This window comes from Dipodomys ordii, unplaced genomic scaffold, assembly GCF_000151885.1.
Source record: "Dipodomys ordii isolate 6190 unplaced genomic scaffold, Dord_2.0 Scaffold126, whole genome shotgun sequence".
NCBI classification, from domain to species: domain Eukaryota; kingdom Metazoa; phylum Chordata; class Mammalia; order Rodentia; family Heteromyidae; genus Dipodomys; species Dipodomys ordii.
Window position 1 is genome coordinate 5,285,553 of NW_012267342.1, and position 23,003 is coordinate 5,308,555.

The following is a 23,003-nucleotide window of genomic DNA, read 5'->3' on the forward strand; positions in this document are numbered from 1 at the left end:
CCTGCAGAAGCTCTGCAACTTTATGCAATCCCATTTGTCCAACCTTTCTTTGATTTGTTGTGTTTCCGGGTCTCTATTCAAAAAATTTCGGCCTGTTCCAAGGAGACCTAGGGTTTCTCCTATTCCATCCCGTAATGAGGCCAACATTTTCTTAAAAGAGACCCAGAAACACAACAAATCAAAGAAAGATTGGACAAATGTGATTGCATGAAATTGCAAAGCTTCTGCATGGCAAAGGACATAGCTAACAAGATCAATAGAAAACCCACGGATTGGGAGAAGATCTTCACTAGCCACACAACAGACAAGGGCCTCATATCTAAAATATAACTGAAACTCAAAAAATTAAATCCCCCAACAACAAATTCTCAAAGAAACAATTGCCCAATAAATAAGTAGGCTAAAGACTTACAGAGAAACTTCTCTGAAGAGAAAAGAAGGATGGCCAGTAGACACATGAAGAAATGTTCAACCTCCCTCACCATAAAAGAAATGCAAATCAAAACAACATTGAGATTCCACCTCACCCCAGTTAGAATGGCTATAATTAAGAAATGAATAACAACAGATGCTGGAGGAGATGTGCCCAAAAGGGAACCCTACTGCATTGTTAGTGGGAGTGTTAACTTGTTCAACCACTTTGGAAATCAGTATGGAGGTTCCTCAAAAGACTCCACATAGAGCCCCCTATTACCCAGAAATCCCACTTTTGGGCATTTACCCAAATGATCACAAACAAGACCATAGGAAAGCTACCAGCACAACTATGTTTATTGCAGCATTATTTACCATAGCTAAGTTATGGAACCAACCCAGATGCCCCTTAGTAGATGAATGGATCAAGAAATTATATAATACTTTTATAAGATATTTTCTAGAGAAAAATACACCTAGAGATTATTTGGTTCTAAATCCTAGCTTTCTAAACTGCTTATATAGAGATGAAACATAAAAGAGAGGACCTACCTAACTTCATACCTTTAGTACTAGTTTAGGGGATTCTGAGTTCTGAATTCTGTCTGCAATGTATTTGTTTTTTATTAAACTAAACTAGCCTTAATATTTGCTAGAATTTTAAGTTTTAAGAATGTGTTGTCAGGCTGCTATTGCAATATGGCTATAATATATAAGAATCTCTCTTTTAAAGCTATTTTTTAATTCAAAGATCATTGTTCTCACATCCTGAAAAGGGAGCCCTGTTTTCTCCGTAACATAGGAAATGCTGAATAAAATTGTACTATCTTGTCTTCTTTATTTGTATTAGAATCTTTAAATGAATTGCTTCTCTATGATTTTTAAAGGACCACTGAGATATGGCTATCTATTTAATAATTGAAAAAAATGGAAAAGAAAATACATATAGAAGCCAACAAAGCCACCTATTTTAGTGTCTAACATTTATAGGACACTTGAATCTAGTAATCCAATTCAAAAGTAGAATACATCTTACTTAAATGGCATTTCAAGTGATTTCACCTGCAGTCTACTACTCAGAAGACCTTTACAGAATGCTTATTGTAGTTTCTATGGCCAACAAATACCTTAAGAGCATGAATAAAAAGTAGACATGGAATGTGTGTGTGTGTGTGTGTGTGTGTGCTTTTTTTCATTAGAAAACTATACAGAATGTATGTATATTAAAATGTACTTTCATTTACGAAAATAAATAAATAGACCATATATTTTAGAATACTAGTTCAAGCAGAAAATTCATATAGAAAATTTGCTAAATCTTTTCTGGCTGTTTCTAAATGCATCTACATGGACAAGCATCCTAGATAAAACAACTTTAAGTGGAGGATTATTTTGAAATTGAATCTACTGTCCTATACCCATTAACATTTTGATCATTTTATATCAAGAAGAAAATACTTTCTCATAAGAAGCCAATTTCCTGTTTTGTTCCTTTAGGTTTCTCCTTCATCAATCTATTACTTCTATAAATATTTATCAAGGTACTCATGATTGAATGGGATAAAATATATAGTGCTTTTTCACTGTAAAGCTGAGAGTGAACACTAGAGAAAACTATGTCAGCAGCCATCTTACCAACTTTGTATTAAGACAAACCATACTGTAACACCCAAGAAGAGTTAAGAATTTAGCTTTTTTCAACCTGGGGAAAGTTCCTGGGAAACAAGGCCCAAGAGGAGACTTTAGAAATCCCTTAGAAAAATTCCTAAATAGCAAAACTATTTCATTAGGAGCAATAAGTAGTTGATAAGGCCTAATATTAGTAATTTCTTGTAGAAGGAATTATTCACTTACTCTTGGTGTATGAGTGGACTTTTTTTTCTCAGTCATGGGGCTTGAACTCTGGGCTTGGCCACTGTCCCTGCACTCTTCAGCTTAAGGCAAGCTCTCTATGGCTTGAGCCACAGCACCACTTCCTGTGTTCTAGTGGTTTATAGGAGATAAGAATCTCATGGACTTTCCTCCCTGGGGTGGCTTTGAACCTAGATCCTCAGATCTATGAGTGGATTTTTTGAAAAGTAATTTGTATACATCCAGTAATAATAAGAGATGTTTAGCCTTTCCATTCTGTAAATATATTTTTAGATCTTTGCTCTAATTTGTAATCATGCATAATGATACATGAGTGAGAATTTTCATTGCTTACTGATAATAATGAAAAGATAACTTAAACCACATATCCATGAGTAGATATATGGCTACATATGTCTACATACATGTATATTTTTATATCTGTATATGTGAGCACACAAAATATTTGAGTCTATTTTTAAATAGTGTTGGTATGCTAGACAAGCTTTCTAACACTCAACTACAATTGTAGCATATTTTAAAGACAATACCTTACTGTGTAACATTGTCTGTGAACTCATGTCCCTGTTTACTATGGCTTCAGAGATCTGATATTAAAAGTGAACCCCTGCTTGACATATATTTTGTTAAAGTAGAATGCTTTGATTAAATGCAGCCAAAGTAAAGTTTAGGATGATTGTAATTTGTTCTAACCTCTTCTTCCCTGTACACTAGCTGTACACTGTGGGATTTCTTATTTCTAGCAGCAGGAGAAGCCTGATTAGTGTTCAGTAGAAATATTCACATTGTGACAGCAAATCTCTGATTCAGCTGTTAGATAAACAATTCTCCTGGTGGAGGTGCAAATTTCCTCTTCCTTAGAGCAGCATTTGCTATAAAACTGGAGTCCTGTGGGATTGCTGTTCTAATATCACCTTCAAACTAATTAGATGAGATCAGGATAAAAACTGAATAAGTAAGCATGGTGTTTTCTTGATAGAAACCAAGTCATTTGCAAGTGATAACTCAGTCAGACTGGTAATATCAGACAGAAAAGCAGTGAGTGAAGATTTAAGAAATAAAGCATACTTAATACTTCAAATTAGTTAAGTTTTCCTAATAGAAAAAGGAAAATACATTTATCCATTATGAGAACAAATAGTGAATCCATGTACTACCTGAGCATAATAGTCCCAAGTAAAAATCTAGTGAATACTTAAAATCATAGACAAGATTTTCTCCAATTCAGTTATAAAGCAGTTACACCCAGATTCCCACACAATCACAATGACAGGTATTAAGTTATGTGAAACAAGGACTTAGATATTCTTGTGTATTTTCCTAATTGCCTACCCCGCCTGCTGAAAGCAAATGAGACTCAGCACTGAATTATTAGTGATGAGGCTATCTCAAATAAAAGAACATTAGCCTGGATAACTAGCATATTTTTATTGTAAGTCTGAATTTAATGAAGTTGAAAACTTGTGCTAATTTTTAAAACACAAAAAAGTCCAAGGAATTAGGAAAAGAATGAACAAGAAGAGAAAAAAAAGGAAAAACACAAGAGATAATAAAAGAGAGGAAGGAACAACATTTAGTACCAAATTTCTCATGTACTGTCTTTTACAACTGGAAAGAAGATCTTGTGTAATCAGGGAAACAACATAATTTTGTAAGGAAAATTTATTGACCATCTCATAACTTAACCTACTTCTCCACACAAAGTTTCCTAACACCATTTTATATATATATATATATATATATATATATATATATATATATGTATATTTACTCTGATTGTCACAATAATTACAAATGTATCGAAGTAGCCAGTAAATGCTTAACTTGACCTCATTCAGGGATGAGACCTTGTTTTCAGCCAAGGACCATTAGAATTTTTATACAAACTATCAATATAGGCAAGTGGTATAGGAAATATTAGTGTGTATATATTTCTGTCTAGTGGTATACACCGTGATTTAGAGGGACTTTATATAGCTTGCAGGCCAGATGTATCCTGACCTGTTGTGGAAAATATTGTATTATTTGCATGATTTTGGTTTGAATCATTCTCTATGCTAAGAATTAATACTCAAGTCTAAAAGCTATTTTGATTAAATACCCTATATTTCATTAAAATACCCTGTATTAATTTAATATCCAGTATGTAATTAATTATAAAGACATCTTTATAATTCTAAAGCCCAGGAAACAAGAGGATACTTGTAAAGTAGTCAGGTGTTCAAGATGCAAACATAGACTCTATATTATTCTTAACTATTCAAATTTAGCTAACCAAAATATTCATATGTCTAAGTTTCCCTTTGGTAACATATCCCAGTTTTCCCTCTAATCTAATTAAAGGAGACATGGATGGAGTACTGACACTTATGAAGACAGATCTATAGTTCTGAGGAGCATATGAAAAGAACTAAAATGAAGCTTTCAAAGTAACTAAATATATAAACACTAAAGTCCTGGGGGAAGAGGCAGTAAAGCTATGCAGGCTTTCATGCTTTTGAATGTTGACCTGATTAATGGAAAAAGGCAATCAAATTCCCTGTAGAACATAATTCTTCAGTAAATAATATTAAACCACTGCCTTTGGCTATCATGGAAAGGAACCTTCTCTGTTTTCCTTCCTTGCAAACTTAAGGAAGCCCAAAGCAAAATTCATTAGTACGTAGTCTGATTAAAAAGGTCATACATTCATTTATATTTCTTTGCAAATGTGACTTATAAAGCAAGATCTTAAGGCTAAATATATGTTTTAGAAAACACCTTCTTTTTTTTTTTTTTTTGCTACATGCAATGGATCAGGTAGAGATCAAAAAGTAAAAGTTCTTTGATGGTAAGGTAGAAGGTACCTTGTCTGAGAATGACATTGGGCAAAAGTACAAGACCCTGTCTGAAAAGCAACTGAAGCAAAAACAGGATAGTAGGGGTCAATTGTAGAACATCTGCCTATCCAGCTGAAGGCCCTGAGTTCAGGGTCAATAACACACAAACACACAGACAAACAGAAACACACAGACATACAGACACACACACACACACACTCACACACACACACAGCCACACAACACACCAACATATTGAAAACGTTAGAAGCAAAGGACAGATCTGAGGCCATGGAGACCAGGATCAAAGAGTAGATACACTGGGTTAGTCTCCAAAGGTCTCCTCCCATAACAGCAGAAATTTTCTTAGTTTATTAGAGAATGTATGCAGAATTCTTTTCTGATTAGTCAAAACTTGGATGGAATTCAAATTAGTCATATATTTATAAGCATGTGCCAGGCCAAGTATGAATTAATTATTTAAAAATTTTGGATTGTGTGAGAAGTATTAACTATCTTGTCATTTAAGAGTCATTATAATTACACAGGAAAGTGTGTGAATGTTCCAGAAGACAAATTGATGTTGTAAAATATTAACTAAAAATTAACTTTTAAAGCATTTTATCTTAATAAAGAAACATACTATCTAATGAGTGAAAGAGTTGCTCCACGTTTTATTTTATTCTCAATGTTAAAGTGACTCTATTTTTTTCTTTCTGTATAAATGGATCTTTGCAGCCAGAACATGCCAGATAGACCAGTTTTCTTGTGGAAATGGGCGTTGTATCCCCAGAGCCTGGTTGTGTGACAGGGAAGATGATTGTGGGGACCAGACTGATGAAATGTCATCCTGTGGTAAGTTATGAATGACATATCCTTTTAATAGAGATTATGTCCGAGACAATAGTTCCTTTCACAACCAACTTTTGGATAGACATGTATGTTTTAATGGTGGGTTCAAAATGTCTCCAATTCACAGTAACTCTGTCCTCAGCTAAAATAAAGGTAACCAGGCATTGCAGGTTTTATTATCAGGTGATTATTATAAAACTAAAAAGATAGTATTAAATTTGACTAGTAATGCTTTAGGAATGATTAAATTTTCTTACCCAAAAATAGTACAGTTAATAACACTAAGGTATAGGAGGAGAACAGATTTCTTGGTGGAATGCATCTGCTGTATTACTGGAGCCATAATGTAGGTTGAGGTTATATTGACTATGCATGAATTGTTCCATTTCTAAAGAAACATATGATTATGACTAAAACCATTATCAGTTTAAGATAATAATTCTGTTGATGGCAAAATTTCTAGTCTTCTTCCCTTTAGTCTTCTAATCCTAAATACAGAAACCATTTATTGCTGCATGAAAGTTGCATATTTAATTACTAGCCTCTGAATTCATGTACCAGTATGTCTTATTATCATTTGTATTAATAATGCATATCTAAAGACAACATGTTGAAGGAATGAACCAAGTGTTTTAATGTATACTTTGTTTCAATTATGGTACTGGATTAAAAAATATTATTTATTGTAAAGATGCGGAACAGAAGGGTTATATTTACATGAGTAAGGTAATGAGCACATTTCTTGTCCAACATTGTTATCCCTCCTTTGGTTTCTCCAGATTCCCCTGAGTAGATGAATTGATAAAGAAAATGTAGTGTGTGTGTGTGTGTGTGTGTGTGTGTGTAATGGAATTCTACGCTTCCATCAGAAAGAATGACACCACCCATTTGTTAGGAAATTGAAAGACTTGGAAAAAAATCATTAAAGGAAGTAAGCCAGATCCAAAGAAATATAGGTCTCATGGTTTCTCTTATTTGCAATAATTAGTATACATCCGTGATAATCTTATTAGATAAGCAGAAAAGTTCAAAAGCTGTGTACATATGACCATATAATATGATACTAAGTAAAATGAACCCTACAATAGGGTCCAAAGAGGTTTTTCTTTGTTGTTGTTTTTACTGGTACTTGATTTTTTTTTTTCGGTCATGCGACTTGAACTCTGGGCCTGAACGCTGTCCTTCAGCTCTTTAGCTCAAGGCTAGCACTCTACCACTTGAGCCACTGTGCTACTTCCAGTTTTCTGGTGGTTTATTGGAGATAAGAGTCTTACAGACTTTCCTGTCCAGGGTGGTTTTGAACTGCGATCCTTGGATCTCAGCTCACTGAGTAGCTAGGATTATAGGCATGGTACCAGCACCCGGCATGGTACTGGATTTTTAATATTACTATTAAAATAATTTATCCCTAAAGAGTTGGACATAGTGGGAAGAGCCACTCTCTTATCCTAGGACTTGGGAGTATAAATGAAGCAGGGATCAAGAGTGCAAGGAGAGCTGAGACTTTGCAGTAAAACCCTGTCACAAATAATCCAACAACTTTCACCTATAAATGAGATACAGAAAAAAAAATTATATATTGTGCATACATTATAGCAGGGGATATGGTTCAGTAGCGGAGCACAAACTGTCGCTACTTGAGTTGTATCAACACCATGCGTATATATGAATATAAGCATACATACATACACATGCATAGAGACACACATGCACATATCTATCTGCATGTATATACACATACATGTACACAGAATAAACATGTGTGCATTTCAGCTAAGTGCTCATTTTTTTGTGATTTAACTCCAGATAATAGTAAATAGATAGTACAAAAGCAAGATTTTTTTAAGTTCTTAATTTAAATGTCTCTTTAACAGGTGAATTCTCTAACTAGAACTTTCTTGTTACTTTTTTTAAGCAAACCTACCATGTTTATGATCAATAAAGTTTATATGAATAAAATGATAAAGTAGGTAGCACCAAGTGATAGGTAATTAAATAGAAACAGTGTTATAGAATCAACAGAAAATAGCACCCATTATTTTAGTTCACATAGTACATGCACACTATATGAAGTGTGGCCAACTAAGGGTTGGACAGAGGAATTTTTCCTTTTCAAGGTCCAGAATATTTATGTTACCCAAAATTTGGATGGGTCAACTATTACGTTGCTATTTTTAAAGAAATTTTGATTCTGTTCCTATTTAGATCATATCATTCATAAAATACAAGAAGAATAATGAATATGCTCAAAATGTTAAATACAAAGAAGTCTTGAAATGAGTGTCCCAATTCAGATAAGAAATGGCAAAAAAGCAATAGAGGAAGAAAAAAGTATGAAAGCTCATTAAAGAACTTACTATTGGGTCTTTGATATGATTTTTTAAATTTTTAATAATTGTCTAGGGAAATAAAATTTTCTTTATTTATATGATATATATTTGATTCATAAATGGGAGAATATCTAAAACTTCAATAATATTCTAAATAATTGTACCAACAAACTTTTATATCTCTCATGAACTGAGGAAAAGTGATTAGAAGGCCTGTGAGACACATCTTGTCATGAGGAGTCTTTCCAACTGATCTATGAGGAGCATATTACTGTCTACATTTCACAGATAAAAGAATTGAATCTTTAAAGATTTTTTAGAAACTTTCTTGAGACCATGAATCTAATAAGTAGCAGGGTGAGGCTATGAATCCACACATACTTGAAATTCAGACCACTTCATTTTAGGTTGACTATTTTTGGATCTATACATGGTGTGTAAATAGGAACCAACAATAAAATGGCATATTACTTGAAAATCTCCTTTAAAGGCACATTTCCCATAATAGATTTTTATTCATTGTTGTGATGGTCTTATTAATATTTCTCTGGACAAGAACCTTCAATATAGTGTTTATTTCAATGCTGTACATGTTCCCATTTTGTCAATATTCTATTATCATGTTGTCAATGTGTCTCTCTGAAACGTAAAATTGGGAAGACTGGAAAATAATATATCCAAAGCCAACATGAATTATTATATTGGTTGTAACAACATGTGTTGACTTTAAAGATCCAAGGGAAGTTAAAATCCTGTAATGTGGGAAAAGTAAAGCAAGACCTGATCTCATATAAATAACATAAAATACAATACTTAAGTTCTTTGAATATAAATTAGATTGCCTTTTTTGGGTATTCCCAATGGTTGATTCCAGTTTTTCTCTTTTAAGATGTATATTAGCAATCTTCTTGTTCTCCCTTACTCAAACATTTTGGATTATGAACCGAATGAGGGTGTTTCTACTTCATGCTCTTGCTCTCAGACCTCACTCCTCCCACAGATCATACCCTCCCTCCAGGTCACTTTCAATTCTACTACCCATCACATAAATCAAAGCTCCTTAGTTTGTGTAATTCTAATATTTGTTTAATGTAACTTTTACCAAATCATAGTAAGAAAAGTCTGAATTTTATTGGTGGGCAAGTGGGACACTCTTCTGTAGAATACTGATCTTAGAATTCTGTGAATAATTTTGAACCAATTACTCATTTACTTAAATTTGCATATGGATATTTTCAATTATCATGGGATTTCTCATCATGCTCCAAAAATTGTTGGAAAACTCTGATATTGCTATGATATATCATAGTTTAGAAATTGTATCAGCAATTTTAATGATGTAATAATATATACGTAAGCAACTATTATATTTATAACAAAAATACTCAAATAAATTTGCCTGGGATTATTTTCAGTGATTTACATTAATTTCACCACATAATAGGGACATAAATCATCCCTCCATTATACGTTTATATATACTTTTATTGTGAAAATACTGTACACAAGGCTTACAGATACCTGAGTAAGGTAATGAGCACATTTCCTTTGGAGAATTGATACCTTCTCCTCTGTTTTCCACTTACCATCCCTTCCCTGTCTACCACCCCAAGTTGTTAAAGTTTGTTTTCAACATAGTGTCATGTACATCTGGGTCAACCTGTATACTTATTTCAGCATTTTGTTATTTCATTTCTTGATCCCTTCATCTACTGAGGGGCATCTGTGTTGGTTCCATATCTTAGCTATAGTAAATAATGCTGCAATAAACATAATTGTGCTGGTAGCTTTAGATGATCTTGTGTGTGGTCTTTTGGGTAAATGTCCAAGAGTTGGATAATTTGAACATTTCTATGTTCTACCTATTTTTTTCTCCAAATTGTTTCCTGTGCTTATTTGTAAGGCTTTGATCCCTTAAGGGGGTATACAGTTTTGATTCATTAATTGTTTCCAGGGTTTAGGGTATTTTAGTTGGTGTTTCCTTAGATGCCTTGATCTTTAGGATTTACACAGTATCATTTTAAGAGTCAAGAGTCTCGGACAAGAGAAGCTGTATGGTCTACCTAATGCCACACTATTGTAAGATAAAACCAAAATGAACTATTCATAACTGTACTATTTACATGTTTGCTTTCAAATAAAGTCTTTTCTCTGTGTAGTAATTTGTTCTCTGATTTTTTTTCCATTTCCTAAATGTGTATTTTAATAGTAGTTTACATGTTGGTCACTAAGCTAAATCAGACTACAAGACAGATATTAATGTAACTAAACATACAAAAATAAATGAGTTAAAATATATAATTGTTTAAGAACCCATGTCCTTTGTATCCTGAGCACTAAGAATATAGATCTCTGAATCCATAGTAATTCTGTTGCAACAATGAGAAGTACAAGCTGTCATGTCGAAAATGAGCTGCGGGGGTGGGGGGGGAAGGATTGGGACTGGGGGGGGGGGGGGGGGAGGCTGGGAAGGGATGTGAAGGATAAACAAAGGAGGAGGCTGCAATTCTTGGTAAGAAATGTACACATTATCCTGCCCATGTAATTGTAACCCCTCTGTACAGTATGTTCACAAATAAAATAAAATAAATTTAAAAAAAAGTAAGAAGAGTAAGGAAAGGAGTGGGTAGAGGAAGGATGGGTGAGTATCGAAAGGGGTAACAATATACAATATTCATGAGCTGCTTTGTTAAATGTAAACTCTTTTGAACAACTTCTGAAAGATAATAGTAATAAGAACAGATAATTAAATATCGCTTATCATACTCTGCTAATGAAAAGAAAACAAATTTGAGGGAAAAAAGCTACAGATTATTGTCATGATGTGGCAATGGCTCCAGCTTTCAGCAAAACAGTATTTTTTCCTTTTTTTTCTATCTTGACATCAGTGGACGGATGGGTTTGCTTTTATTTTTCTAATTTTTAAATGCTTGGGTTTCAGTTTTCCTACTTTTTATGATTCTATGCGCAGTCTCTTGCTTACTAAAAGGTCTAGTACTGGGAAATTTATAAGATATTAGGTGAATTATTTCCATTACATATGAAATAGATTGAATAACATTTTCTCTAGGGGAGTATTAAATCCCTTCAACTTTTTGGTTGAATTGTTTGGTAACTATATTTTACTCTGATAATTTGTATCCATTTAGAAATTTGATCATGATTGTTTTAGATCTCATTACAAATTGTCTTTTAAAATTTATCAAAATTTTATATTAGACAATTACCCCTTAGACTTTTTCTTAATAATTATATATATATTATTGTTATAATTATCTAAAGTTTGGGGGGAAATCTTGATTTAATTTGGTTATAGTTTCACTTTGAAATATAATTATTTTCTATATATTTCAGGTGCTTTGTGCTTTCACTGATGAAAAATTCATGTTTTTCAGATTTGTAACTCTATGTTAGTAATTAACTGGTTTTATTGTTTTTTTTAAATTTAATTTTATTTTATTTGTGAACATACTGTACAGAGGAGTTACAATTACAATGGGCAGGATAATGCATACATTTTTATTTTTAAATTTTCACCTCATGATCCAGACATCTCTCACAGTCCAGTGTTAGGCCTAACTTACCCACACTGGCTCTCTGTATTCAGAAAAGTTATTTTTCTATTGAAGCATAAGCATGTTACAGCATCATTGAGCAGAATTTTACTTACTCTTATTTACTGAGAAGAATGTGTTTCCTTGGACACAGAAAGATGATATTGATTCATATTTCTCATACAATAATGAATCCAAGTGCACTTGATCCTTCAACAAATGTTCTTCCTAGGCTTTAAGTCACTAGAAAATACTCATTTAAAAGACATTAGAAGAATGAGTATCATATGTTACAGGCCTGTACTTGTCTATCTATTGTGTTTTTGGTGCCTTGGAAGAGAACAGAAGAGGGATTCTGATTGCATTAACAAATTAAATCAAGCACTTTCAATAACATGTTTCCTATTGGTTGTTTTTTTTTGTCCATTTTTCACAGAATTCCCAACTTGTGAACCACTAATTCAATTTATATGCAAAAGTGGAAGATGCATTAGCAGCAAATGGCACTGTGACTCAGGCAAGTACAACTGTTCACTGGATAGCACTGATTTGATTGGAGGTCTGGTTATCTGGATTGCCAGGCTTCTTTCAAAGACAGTTTATAAATGATTCTTACAGAGCCAAGAAAAGTGATTAAGACAAGAGGTGAGAGGGCAGTTGGCACATCACTGGGAATTAGCGTTAAGGATAATGGAACTCCATGTTTTCCCCATGGAACTATGATAGACATTTGTTTCTAGATACTAGATTGGGCATAGTCTAGCTCTATTAAACAGGAATGCAGGGAACAATTAAGAAAATTACCTGGATAGTTCAGCCACTTACATATCCTCAAGATGGAGCAATTTATAAACAATTATGGAATTATCCAGATGGTGTCAACTCTCTTGCTTTTATGTACAAGTGATGACATTTTTCTCTTATACTCAGTTGTATCATTATACTAAGTTGCTCCAAATACATTATATATAAGTCAAGCCAGGCACTGGTGGCTCACGCCTGTAATCCTAGCTACTCAGGAGGCTGAGATCTGAGAATAGCGGTTCAAAGCCAGTCCAGGAAGGAAAGTCTGTGAAACTCTTATCTCCAATAAACCACCAGAAAACCGGAAGTGGTGCTGTAGCTCAAGTGGTAGAGTGCTAGTCTTGAGCTGAGGAGCTAAGGGACAGCGCTCAGACCCAGAGTTCAAGCCCCATGACCCACCAAAAACAAAACAAAACATTATATATGTCAATGTCATTTTGTTCAACTTAATCTATTTTGTTTGCATATTCTTTTCCCTTCCCTCCTCGAATGTTTGCTAATTGAAAATATGAATTGTTGCTAATTATATGTACTAGGTTTGAGTACAATCCTGTATGTTGAGGAGGGCAGTTCAATAAGTCTTCATATTGGAGTGTGGTGACAATGGGATTAATGGGAAATCCAGCTTTACACTCTGGTGTAAGAAGAGTGTAGGTTCAAGGGTAGGGAACCTTCATTTTATCAAGGGACATTTGGATATTTATGGCATCGTGCACAGGCCACAGGAAATGATTAACCTAGGTCAATGGGCTATAGGCGGCCAATGAGAAGCACACAATAACCATAACTGATTACCCTAACATGTGACCAAATGATCCATGGCTCTTATATATAGGTTCAGCATTTCTCAGCCCTGGTTTAAATATTTCACAATAAATATCTTTCAATAATTAGATGACTATTTGTATTACTCCATGAAATTCCTACCATCAACACTATCATTATGATTCATGCTACATAGATCCATTTAATGGAAAGTTAATTGTGCTAGATTGGAATAGAAATTCAGCTGTAAAATCTACAGAAACTGTTTTTCCCCTTTAAATGCTAGCAATTGCTATAAAATCACAAAAGAATTCATTGCTATGTAAAAACGAAAATAATCTCTCAGTATTCATGGGAAATGATCATTGCAGAGTCATCATTCTTATTTCAAAGTAAAAGGAAACTTTACAGAGTAAAAAAACTTACATATATGGAAACCTTTGTGTGGGTTGTTTTTCATTTTCTGATTTTGCTGCTTTTTCAGATGACGATTGTGGAGATGGGAGTGATGAGATAGGATGTGTGCACTCTTGTGTGGATAGTCAGTTCAGATGTTCCAGTGGCCGATGTATTCCAGGCCACTGGGCCTGTGATGGAGACAATGACTGTGGAGACTTCAGTGATGAAACTCAAGTCAATTGTACCAAAAAAGGTTGGTACTGAAGGAAATGTGTGAAATCATTTTCTAAATTGTCATATATTACAGTGAAGCATTATTAAAAAGAATTGCTTATTAGATGTAATATCTCTCTATGTCTTTCCACTCTCTGTTTTTCTTTCTAAATTATAAGTTTCTAAATAGTTATCTATGTATGCTAAGTTCTTAAAAGAATAATCCTAAACCATGTGTCAGGTGCCTAACTACTCAAGTGGCTGAGATCTGAAGATCATTGTCCTAAGCCAGCCTGGGCAAGAAAGTCCTTGAGACTTTTTTTTAATTTTAATTTTTATTGTGAAAATACTGTACAGAGGGGTTACAATTACATGGGCAAGATAGTGAGTACATTTCTTATCAAGCATTGGAGCCTTTCCATCCCTTCCAATCCCTTCCCATCTTCCCTCCCCCTCACCCACCCCCCCCACCAAGTTGTAAAGTTCGTTTTCGATAGGACAACTTGTACTTCTCATTGTTGCAACAGGTCCACCTGTATCCTTATTTAAACGACTTGTTTTTGCCCTTCCCCTCCACAAATTATACCAACATCAAATACAGTGAAAGCAGGGCTTATACTATGGGGGAGGGACATACAAAGCAACAAAGAAATAACCTTATAATTGCATTAGAAACAAATGCATGAAAGAGAAAAAAAACATTTAAGATACATATATTAGGGTTCATTTTCCTAACATCACCTTGGTGAACCATTGTGAAAATACTGTACAGAGGGGTTACAGTTACATGAGCAAGGTAATGAGTACATTTCTTATCAATCATTGTTACCTCTTCCTTTGTTTTTTCCCCTACCATCCCTTCCCTCAAGTGGTACAGCACTAGCCTTTAGCAAACAGAGCTCAGAGATAGTGCCCAGGCCCACAGTACAAGCACAAGCACAAGCAATAGTAATAATAATGATAATAACATCCTAGATTTTATGTAAATTCCCTAAGTGATTTCTTAAGTTTACTTTAATGTCAATTTTACATCAAAGACCTGAGTTGGAAGAATCCTATTAAGCATCTTCCTACAGCTATACAAGAAACCTTACAGAGGAGTCAGTAAAACATGTCTTCATATTTAAGCTCTTAACATGATTTGGGTGTTTTTTTATGGTAAACGTGATATAAATTACAATGAAACAGAAAATTATTAAGAAAAATTTTGTAATAATATCTTACAAAATTTAACATGAGAAAAGAGGACTTTAGCTTTCCTTCAGAATCAGTTGTCATGAAATATAGTGAAAGTTACTATTTAATATTTCTTGTCTCTTTTCCATTAGATAATGAGTTCCCCTCTTCTCTCAATCTCTCTCAGTCTCTCTCTCTCTCTTTCTCTCTCTCTCTCTTTCCTTCTCTTTTTATTCCTCTGGTCTTTTCCCAGTTTTTAATTTCATTCTTTGTTCCCAGTTCATTTTTTCATGAGTATATTGAGCTACAATATTTATCATCATGAACACAAAATAGAAAAAGTATGCATAGTTTGTTTTTCTTTTTTGAAATATTATTTGAAGCATTTATCTAGAGGAGTTGACACCTCATTACTACATTATAGTGGAAATTACATTCAGCCCTCCACACAGATGTCTTCTTAGACTCCTCCTGAGGTGTGCATCTGTGGCCTGCTGGCAGTGCCCCTTAATATGCTGCAAAAGATTAATTGTCCCAAAGTTAATTTATTTTCAATTCAGAAAAGAAGTCCCATCTCTTTTATTTTAATATACCTTTATCACTTAATTAAATGAAATTTTACACTAATGAGTTTTGAAAGGAGAATCATAGTCTCACTCATTTCCCCAATGAATGAATGGCACAGCCCCTTTCAGGTCTGTGTTGGTTTTGCAGATTGGATTATGATTGAATAGTGGTACTTTGATATTAATGGACTGACTCCCTCTCAATCACCACTGCTTCACAAGGATGTTACTGGAAAGGTTATGTTAGTGTGCATGTTAGATATATTTCTTACATGATTATGATAAAATAAGGAAATGATCCAGACATTCTTTGTGACTCTCTCACATCTTTCAAGTAAAGAATGAGAAATTCTTGAACTTATTTACATTTGTCAGATTGTAAATTGCACTCAGATTACCTAATTAAACTGAATATAAGATACTGGAATGAAGTTATCATTCTGGGATGATTTTGGAAACAGGACAATCCAGGTAATGCAAAAATAGTTCTTATCAACATTAAGTGTAAGGGTGGCTGTAGGTTTGTCATACTCAGGCTTTATTATGTTAAGGAATGATTCATGGATTTCTAGTTTTTCCAGCACCTTCATCATAAAGGAGTGTTGGATCTTGTCAAATGCTTTCTCTGCATCTATTGAGATAATCATATGGCTCTAGCCTTGCTCTTGTTGCTGTGAATTATTAATTGATTTGTATATATTGAATCAGCTTTCTATCCCTGAAATGAATCCTGTTTGATCATGGTATATTATTGTTTGATGAGTTGTTGAAGTCAATTGGCCAAAATTTTTTGAGAAGTTTTGCTTTGTTGTTCATCAAAGAAATGGATCCATAGTTCTCTTTCTTTGATGACTCCCTGCCTGGTATTGGGAAAAGGGTTATGATGGCTTTATAGAAAGAGTTTGGTGGTGAACTTTCACTTCCAATTTTGTTGAAGAGTTGGAGTATTGGTGTGAGTTCTGCTTTGAAGGCCTTGTAGAATTCATCTGAAAATCCATCCAGTCCTAGGTTTTTCTTGGGTGAGAGGTCTCATTGCTGTTTCTATTTTGATGCTTGATATGGGTCTGTTAAGTTGGTTTAACTCATCTTGGTTTAGTTTCAGCATGTCGATATTTGCTAGAAAATCGTCCATTTCTTCCAGATTCTCAAACTTATTAGCATAAAGGTTTGAAAAGTATTCCCTTATAATATTCTGAAACTTGGTTGCTTCTGAATGACATTGCCACATTTGTTAGGAAATGGAAATACTTGGGAAAATCATATTAAATGAAGTAAGCCAGGCCCAAAGAAACATAGGTCCCATGGTTTCCGTTATTTGTAATAACTAGTATAAGTATAGGACAAGCAGAAAAGGTCAAAAGTTATGTACAAATGACCATATGAGATGATGTTAATATGTGAAATGAAACCCAAGATAGGGACACAAGTGATTTTTTTCTTTTTCTTTATTGCTATTGTTTTTAACATATTTAAAATGTACTATGTAATTTTTTTTTGGTTTCTCTTGTATGTTCTTCCCCTATGGTATAACCCCTGTTTTCACTGTATTTGATGTCAGTGCCCTGCAATTTGTATTTATATTTTTCTGATTTGGGGAGGGGAAGGGAAATAACAAAATGCTGAAATAAGGATACAGGTTGACCCATTGTAACAATAAGATGTACAAGACACTATGTTGAAAACGAACATTGCAACTTGGTGGGGAGTAAGGAGTTGGGGAGGTGAGAGGGAAGGGATGGTAGGAGAACAACAAAAGAGGAGGTAGCAATGCTTGATAGGAAATGTACTCATTATCTTATTCATGTAACTGTAATCCCTCTGTACAGTTTTCTTATAATAAAAACATAAAAAAGAGAATCCTTATAAACTTATCCATAATTATTTTAATATTATTCTTGTATGGAAATTGTAAAGCAACAAAGACATACAGAATTGTTGATAAGGAAAATCATTAACACATATAGGATTTGTAAAGACTGGCCAAGGTATAAATAGAAGTTTGATGTAATTGGTAATACAGTTCAGTCCCCAAACATGCTGTGGAAGAAAGAGCAGGAGTTTCTGTCTTGAGTTTCAAGACTGGCTTTCAAATCTGATCAAATCCACCATATAATTGCTCAGTGCTTTTCTGTGCTCTGCCTGAGTAACCAGAGCATATGGTGCTGCTTCAACTCAAATCATTTCCAAAGCATAAAAATACTCTTGAGTTATCTTCTAACATGAAAGGAGGAAAAATCAATAAATGAATTATTCCACCTATAATCTCCATTTTTGGAAAAAAAAATATTCAATTCATAGTCCCTGACATCATATTGCAAAAAGAAAATCTATAGTGATGATCAGTTTTCATCATCAATATGATTGATAAATGGGGATATACATATATAAATGTATCATATATATATCAGTTTTACATATACCAGTTTTCTAATATATATTTTTCTTTTTATATTAAGTTTTTTATCATGAAAATACTGTACAGAGAGGTTACAGTTACATGAGCAAGGTCATGAGTACATTTCTTATCCAGCATTGTTGCTTCCTCCTTTGTTTTTCTCCTAACATCTCTTCCCTTCCACCTCTTCAGCTAATCCCCTTTACTCCCCCACCCCCGCCCCCCCCACTTAAATTGTAAAGTTCGTTTCTTGACATAGCATCTTGTACATCTCATTGTTGCAATGGATCAATCTATATCCCTGTTTAAACAATTTGTTTTTTCTTTCCTCTCCCCAAATTATACCAACATCAAAAACAGGGGTTACACCTTGGGGGAGGAACATACAAAGCAACAAAAAAAAACACATTGTACCTTATAAATACATTAGAAACAATAGCAAGGAAGAAAGAAACCACCTATGTCCCTATCTTGGGGTTCATTTCACTTAACATCATCTTATCTGACATTTGCTGCTTGTCACAGACATATACTAGTTATTGCAAATAAGGGAAACCATGGGACCTATGTTTCTTTTGGCTGGGTCAGTTTTAATGATCAATGGGATTGATAAGTGTTATATATTTATATATATGCATATATATTTATAATCTTCTTCTGTATTGAAGCACACATTTCATTTCTTTCACTTTTAATATTACATTTTATTTTTTTCTCATTTAATTTTTTTTCCTATAGCAAAAGAAGACACAATGTCTTCAGAGTATTCATCCCTCTCTCCTTCTCTCTACCACTCTCCCCCACCTATCTCTTTTTCTCTCCTTCTCTCTCTGTTTCTCTCTCCCTCTCTCTCTCTCACACACACACTCACACACACAGAAGAGTGAATTGTCCTCATCCATCCACTCATTCTTCCATCCTTCTGTCATCCATAAATCCATTTATTCATCCACCTACCTGTGGATACATCAATGTGTCCATCTACCCGCCTAAATTTATGAGTCCATCCATCCATCATCCATCGAAATATACATGTATCACAATAGTTTGTTATCCACATATTTAAGGGTAACAAATTGGAATAATAATATTTTATCTTTGTACTTTCATAGCCAAACACCATATCTAATGCACAATGAAAAGCTGTAGCATTCAGTAATTATTCCTTGACCACAAAATTGTATATGCTGTCAGAATTCATCTCTTTTTTTTATCCAATACTATACTATATAGGTGGTAATTTTTCTATCTTATGTTTCACCATAAAATTCCAGGGTTTATTTTAGTATTGATATGCTACCATATCTACTGCTATATTCATATACATTTTAGTAAAAGGCAATAATTTTCCTGCATGTATCTTGCAAATTTTGACATCTTATTTCACCTTATTATTATGTAATGAACAGAAAAAAGTGTTAGTATATGTTGGTGACCACCACCTATCGGGCACTTTTTATTTTTACTTTATTTGATTCTCACAATGTGTTGTACTCAGAAAGTTTAAGATACTTTCCCAAGATTACACAGTTATAGCTACATAAAGCATCTCTGTATTTTATTATTATCTCCAAGTGTTTATTTATACATGTATTGAGTATAATCTCTTTTCCTTAACTTCATATGAATTAACATTTATATGAGCTCCAAATAATTATTAACATTTTACACTGATTTAGATACTCAAATTCACTTAAATATGAGGGAGAAAATAGAAATATCTACTTTGTACTTACCTCAAAGCATTGTAATGAAATTCACAGTGTTCCTATTAAGGGTTTGTTTACTTCATTAGTCATAATAAGCCTCTCTATCATTCTTAATTCTGTTCTCCTTTACTTCCCACTCTTTGCCTTGATAAAGGGGATTCTAAAACTGTATTATTAGAATTGTTGTGGACATTCTTTCACAGAGACAATTTGCTCAGATGCCCAAACAATACAGACTCCATAACAGTTTTATGCTAAAAATAGAAAATTTAAGAGAAAAGAAAATCAAAAGATCATTTTACTGTTTGTTTATTACATAGATAAGATAGTTTTGCTTAATCAAATCAAATCATTAAAATATATAACTAACAAAAATAAGACAGCTCTCTAATAATATTTTGTGTAGGAGATACTGAAACTGTGTAGACATTTTTCAGGAGATATTTTAAGTTCAATTAATTATTCAAAGTCCTTTGTGGAAAATAAATACTACCAAGCAAATGGAAAGCTACCAAAGCAGATTAAAACTAATCAGAACAACTATTAAAATATATTTTGCAATTTGTAGTTGACTTAAGATATATGTGTATTTGTGGAAAGAATCGATATATAAGTTAATTCATTCTTATTTTTTATTGTGAAAATACTGTACAGAGGGATTACAATTTCATGGGCAAGATAATGAGTACATTTCTTATCAAGCATTGTAGCCTCTTCCTTTGTTTCCCCTTCCCATCAATTCATATCCTCCCTCCCCCTGCCCCCGTTCCCCCCACCAAAGTTGTAAAGTTCGTTTTTCAACATAATGACTTGTACATCTCATTGTTGCAATGGGTCCTCCTGTATCCCTGTTTTAACAATTTGTTTTGTCCTTTCCCCTCCACATATACCAACATCATATATAGTGAAAGCAGGGGTTATACCATGGGGGAGGGACATACAAAGCAACAAAGATATAATCTTATAAATATGTTAGAAACAATCACATGAAAGATTTTTTTTTTTTTTTTTGTCAGTGGTGGGGCTTGAGCTCTAGGCCTGGGAGCTGTCCCTGAGCAATTCAGCTCAAGGCTCATGCTCTACAACTTGAGCCATAGCACCACTTCTAGTTTTCTTTTTTTTTTTATATTGTGATTAAGTGATTATATAATTTCCCAAATTTCACAGTATTGTGGGATAATGATGATCATTTAAAGTTACAAACTCATTCTAACTTTCTTGGAGCAAATTGTCTATCACGGTCTATAACATATAACGGTGTACACATATACACCATACTTGTGATCAGCAGCATGGGGTTATTTAGTAGTGGTTCAACCAGATGAGTGGAAGTCCTTTGTTTCTTAAGTCCTGTTAATTTTGTCATATCACCTAACATTTTGGATTTAACATCCACTTATCAGGGAGACCATGTACCATTTGTCTCTTTGCTCTTAGCTTACCTTACTCAACATGATTCCTTCTAGCTCCATCCATTTCCCTGCAAATGCCATTATTTTGTCATTTCTAATGGATGCATAATATTATATTGTGTATAGATACCACAATTTTTTGATCCATTCATCTGTAGTGGGACATCTGGGTTGTTTCCATATCCTGGCTATTGTGAACAGTGCTGCAATAAACATGGAGGTGTATGTGTCCTTTTATATTGGTTTCTGTTGTTCAGAGTAGAGGCCTAGAAGTGGTATGACTGGGTCATAAGAGAGGTCAATATTTAGCTTTCTAAGAACCCTCCAGACTGCTTTCCCAAGTGGTTGTATAAGTGTACATTCTCACCAGCAGTGTAATAGGGTTCCTCTTTCTCCGCATCTCCTCCAGCATTTGTCGTTGGCTGACTTGTGGATGTGGGACATTCTGACTGGGGTAAGATGGTATTTCAGGGTTGTCTATATTTGTATTTCCTTCACAACCAGGGATGGTGAGCATTTCCTTATGTGTTTCTTTGCCATTTTTATTTCTTCATCTGAGAAGTCTCTCTTTATTTCCCTTGCCCATTTAGTAATTGGTTTGTTAGGTTTCGGAGGGATTAGTTTCTTGAGTTCCCTGTATATACAGGATGTTAACCCCTTGTCTGATATATTGCTGGTAAATACTTTTTCCCAATTAGTTGGTTGTCTTTCTAGTTTGGTTGCAATAGCTTTAGCTGTGCAGAAGCTTTTTATTTTAAGGTAGTCCCATTTGTTGAGTCTCTCTCCAATTTGTTGTGACCCTGGGACTCTGTTCAGGAAGTTCCTTCCTGTGTCTCTAAGTTCAAATGTCCCTCCTACTCTGTCCTTCAGTAGTTTCAGAGATTCAGGTTTAATGTTAAGGTCTTTAATCCATTTTGAGTTGATGTTGGTGCATAGTGATAGACTGGGGTCCACTTTTAGTTTTCTGCATGTGGCTGCTCAGTTTTCCCAGCACCAATGGTTGAAGAGTCTGTGTTTCTTCCATTGTATGTCTTTGGCTTCTTTGTCAAATATCAGTTTTCTGTAGGCCTGTGGATTTATTTCTGGATCTTCTATTCTATTCCATTGGTCTTTGGGACTGTTTTGTGCCAGTACCATGCTGTCTTTGTTATTATAGCTCTATAGTAGAGTTTGAAGTTCAGCATGGATATCCCTCCCATGCTGTCTGTATTCCCTAGAATTGTTTTGGCTATTCTAGGTCTTTTGTTGTTCCATATGAATTTTTGGACTGTTTTCTGTATTTCAGTGATATATATCATTGGGATTTTAATAGGAATTGCATTGAATTTGTATATTAATTTTGGCAGTATTGCAATTTTCACTAAATTAAGTCTGCCTATCCAAGAGCAAGGGCGGTCTTTCTATTTCCTAGTGTCTTCTGTAATTTCTTTCTTTAACTTCTTATAGTTTTCATTAAATAGTTCTTTTACATCTTTGGTTAAGTTAATTCCTAAATATTTTATTTTGTGGGAGGTTATTGTGAATGGGGTTGCTCCCTTTATTTCCCTTTTTGCTTGTACATTGTCTGTATACAGGAAGGCAACTGATTTTTGTGGGTTGATTTTGTATCCTGCTACTTTGCTGAAGTGAGTTATGATTTCTAAAAGTTTGGGGATGGAGTTTTTGGGATCGTGAAGGTATAGTATCATGTTGTCTGCAAAATGGGATAGTTTAACTTCTTCTT

The 23,003-nt window shown here is 34.0% G+C and overlaps 1 protein-coding gene across 1 annotated transcript in view; it reads left to right on the top strand.

Moving 5' to 3' along the window:
- Lrp1b (low density lipoprotein receptor-related protein 1B) overlaps window positions 1-23,003 on the top strand; it is a 1,500,426-nt gene that overhangs the window by 831,577 nt on the left and 645,846 nt on the right. Inside the window, exons 18-20 of the mRNA XM_013030060.1 lie at window positions 5,844-5,960; window positions 12,278-12,358; window positions 13,895-14,062. Of these exons, the coding sequence (XP_012885514.1) occupies window positions 5,844-5,960; window positions 12,278-12,358; window positions 13,895-14,062 (366 nt within the window). The remainder of the gene's footprint in view (window positions 1-5,843; window positions 5,961-12,277; window positions 12,359-13,894; window positions 14,063-23,003) is intronic.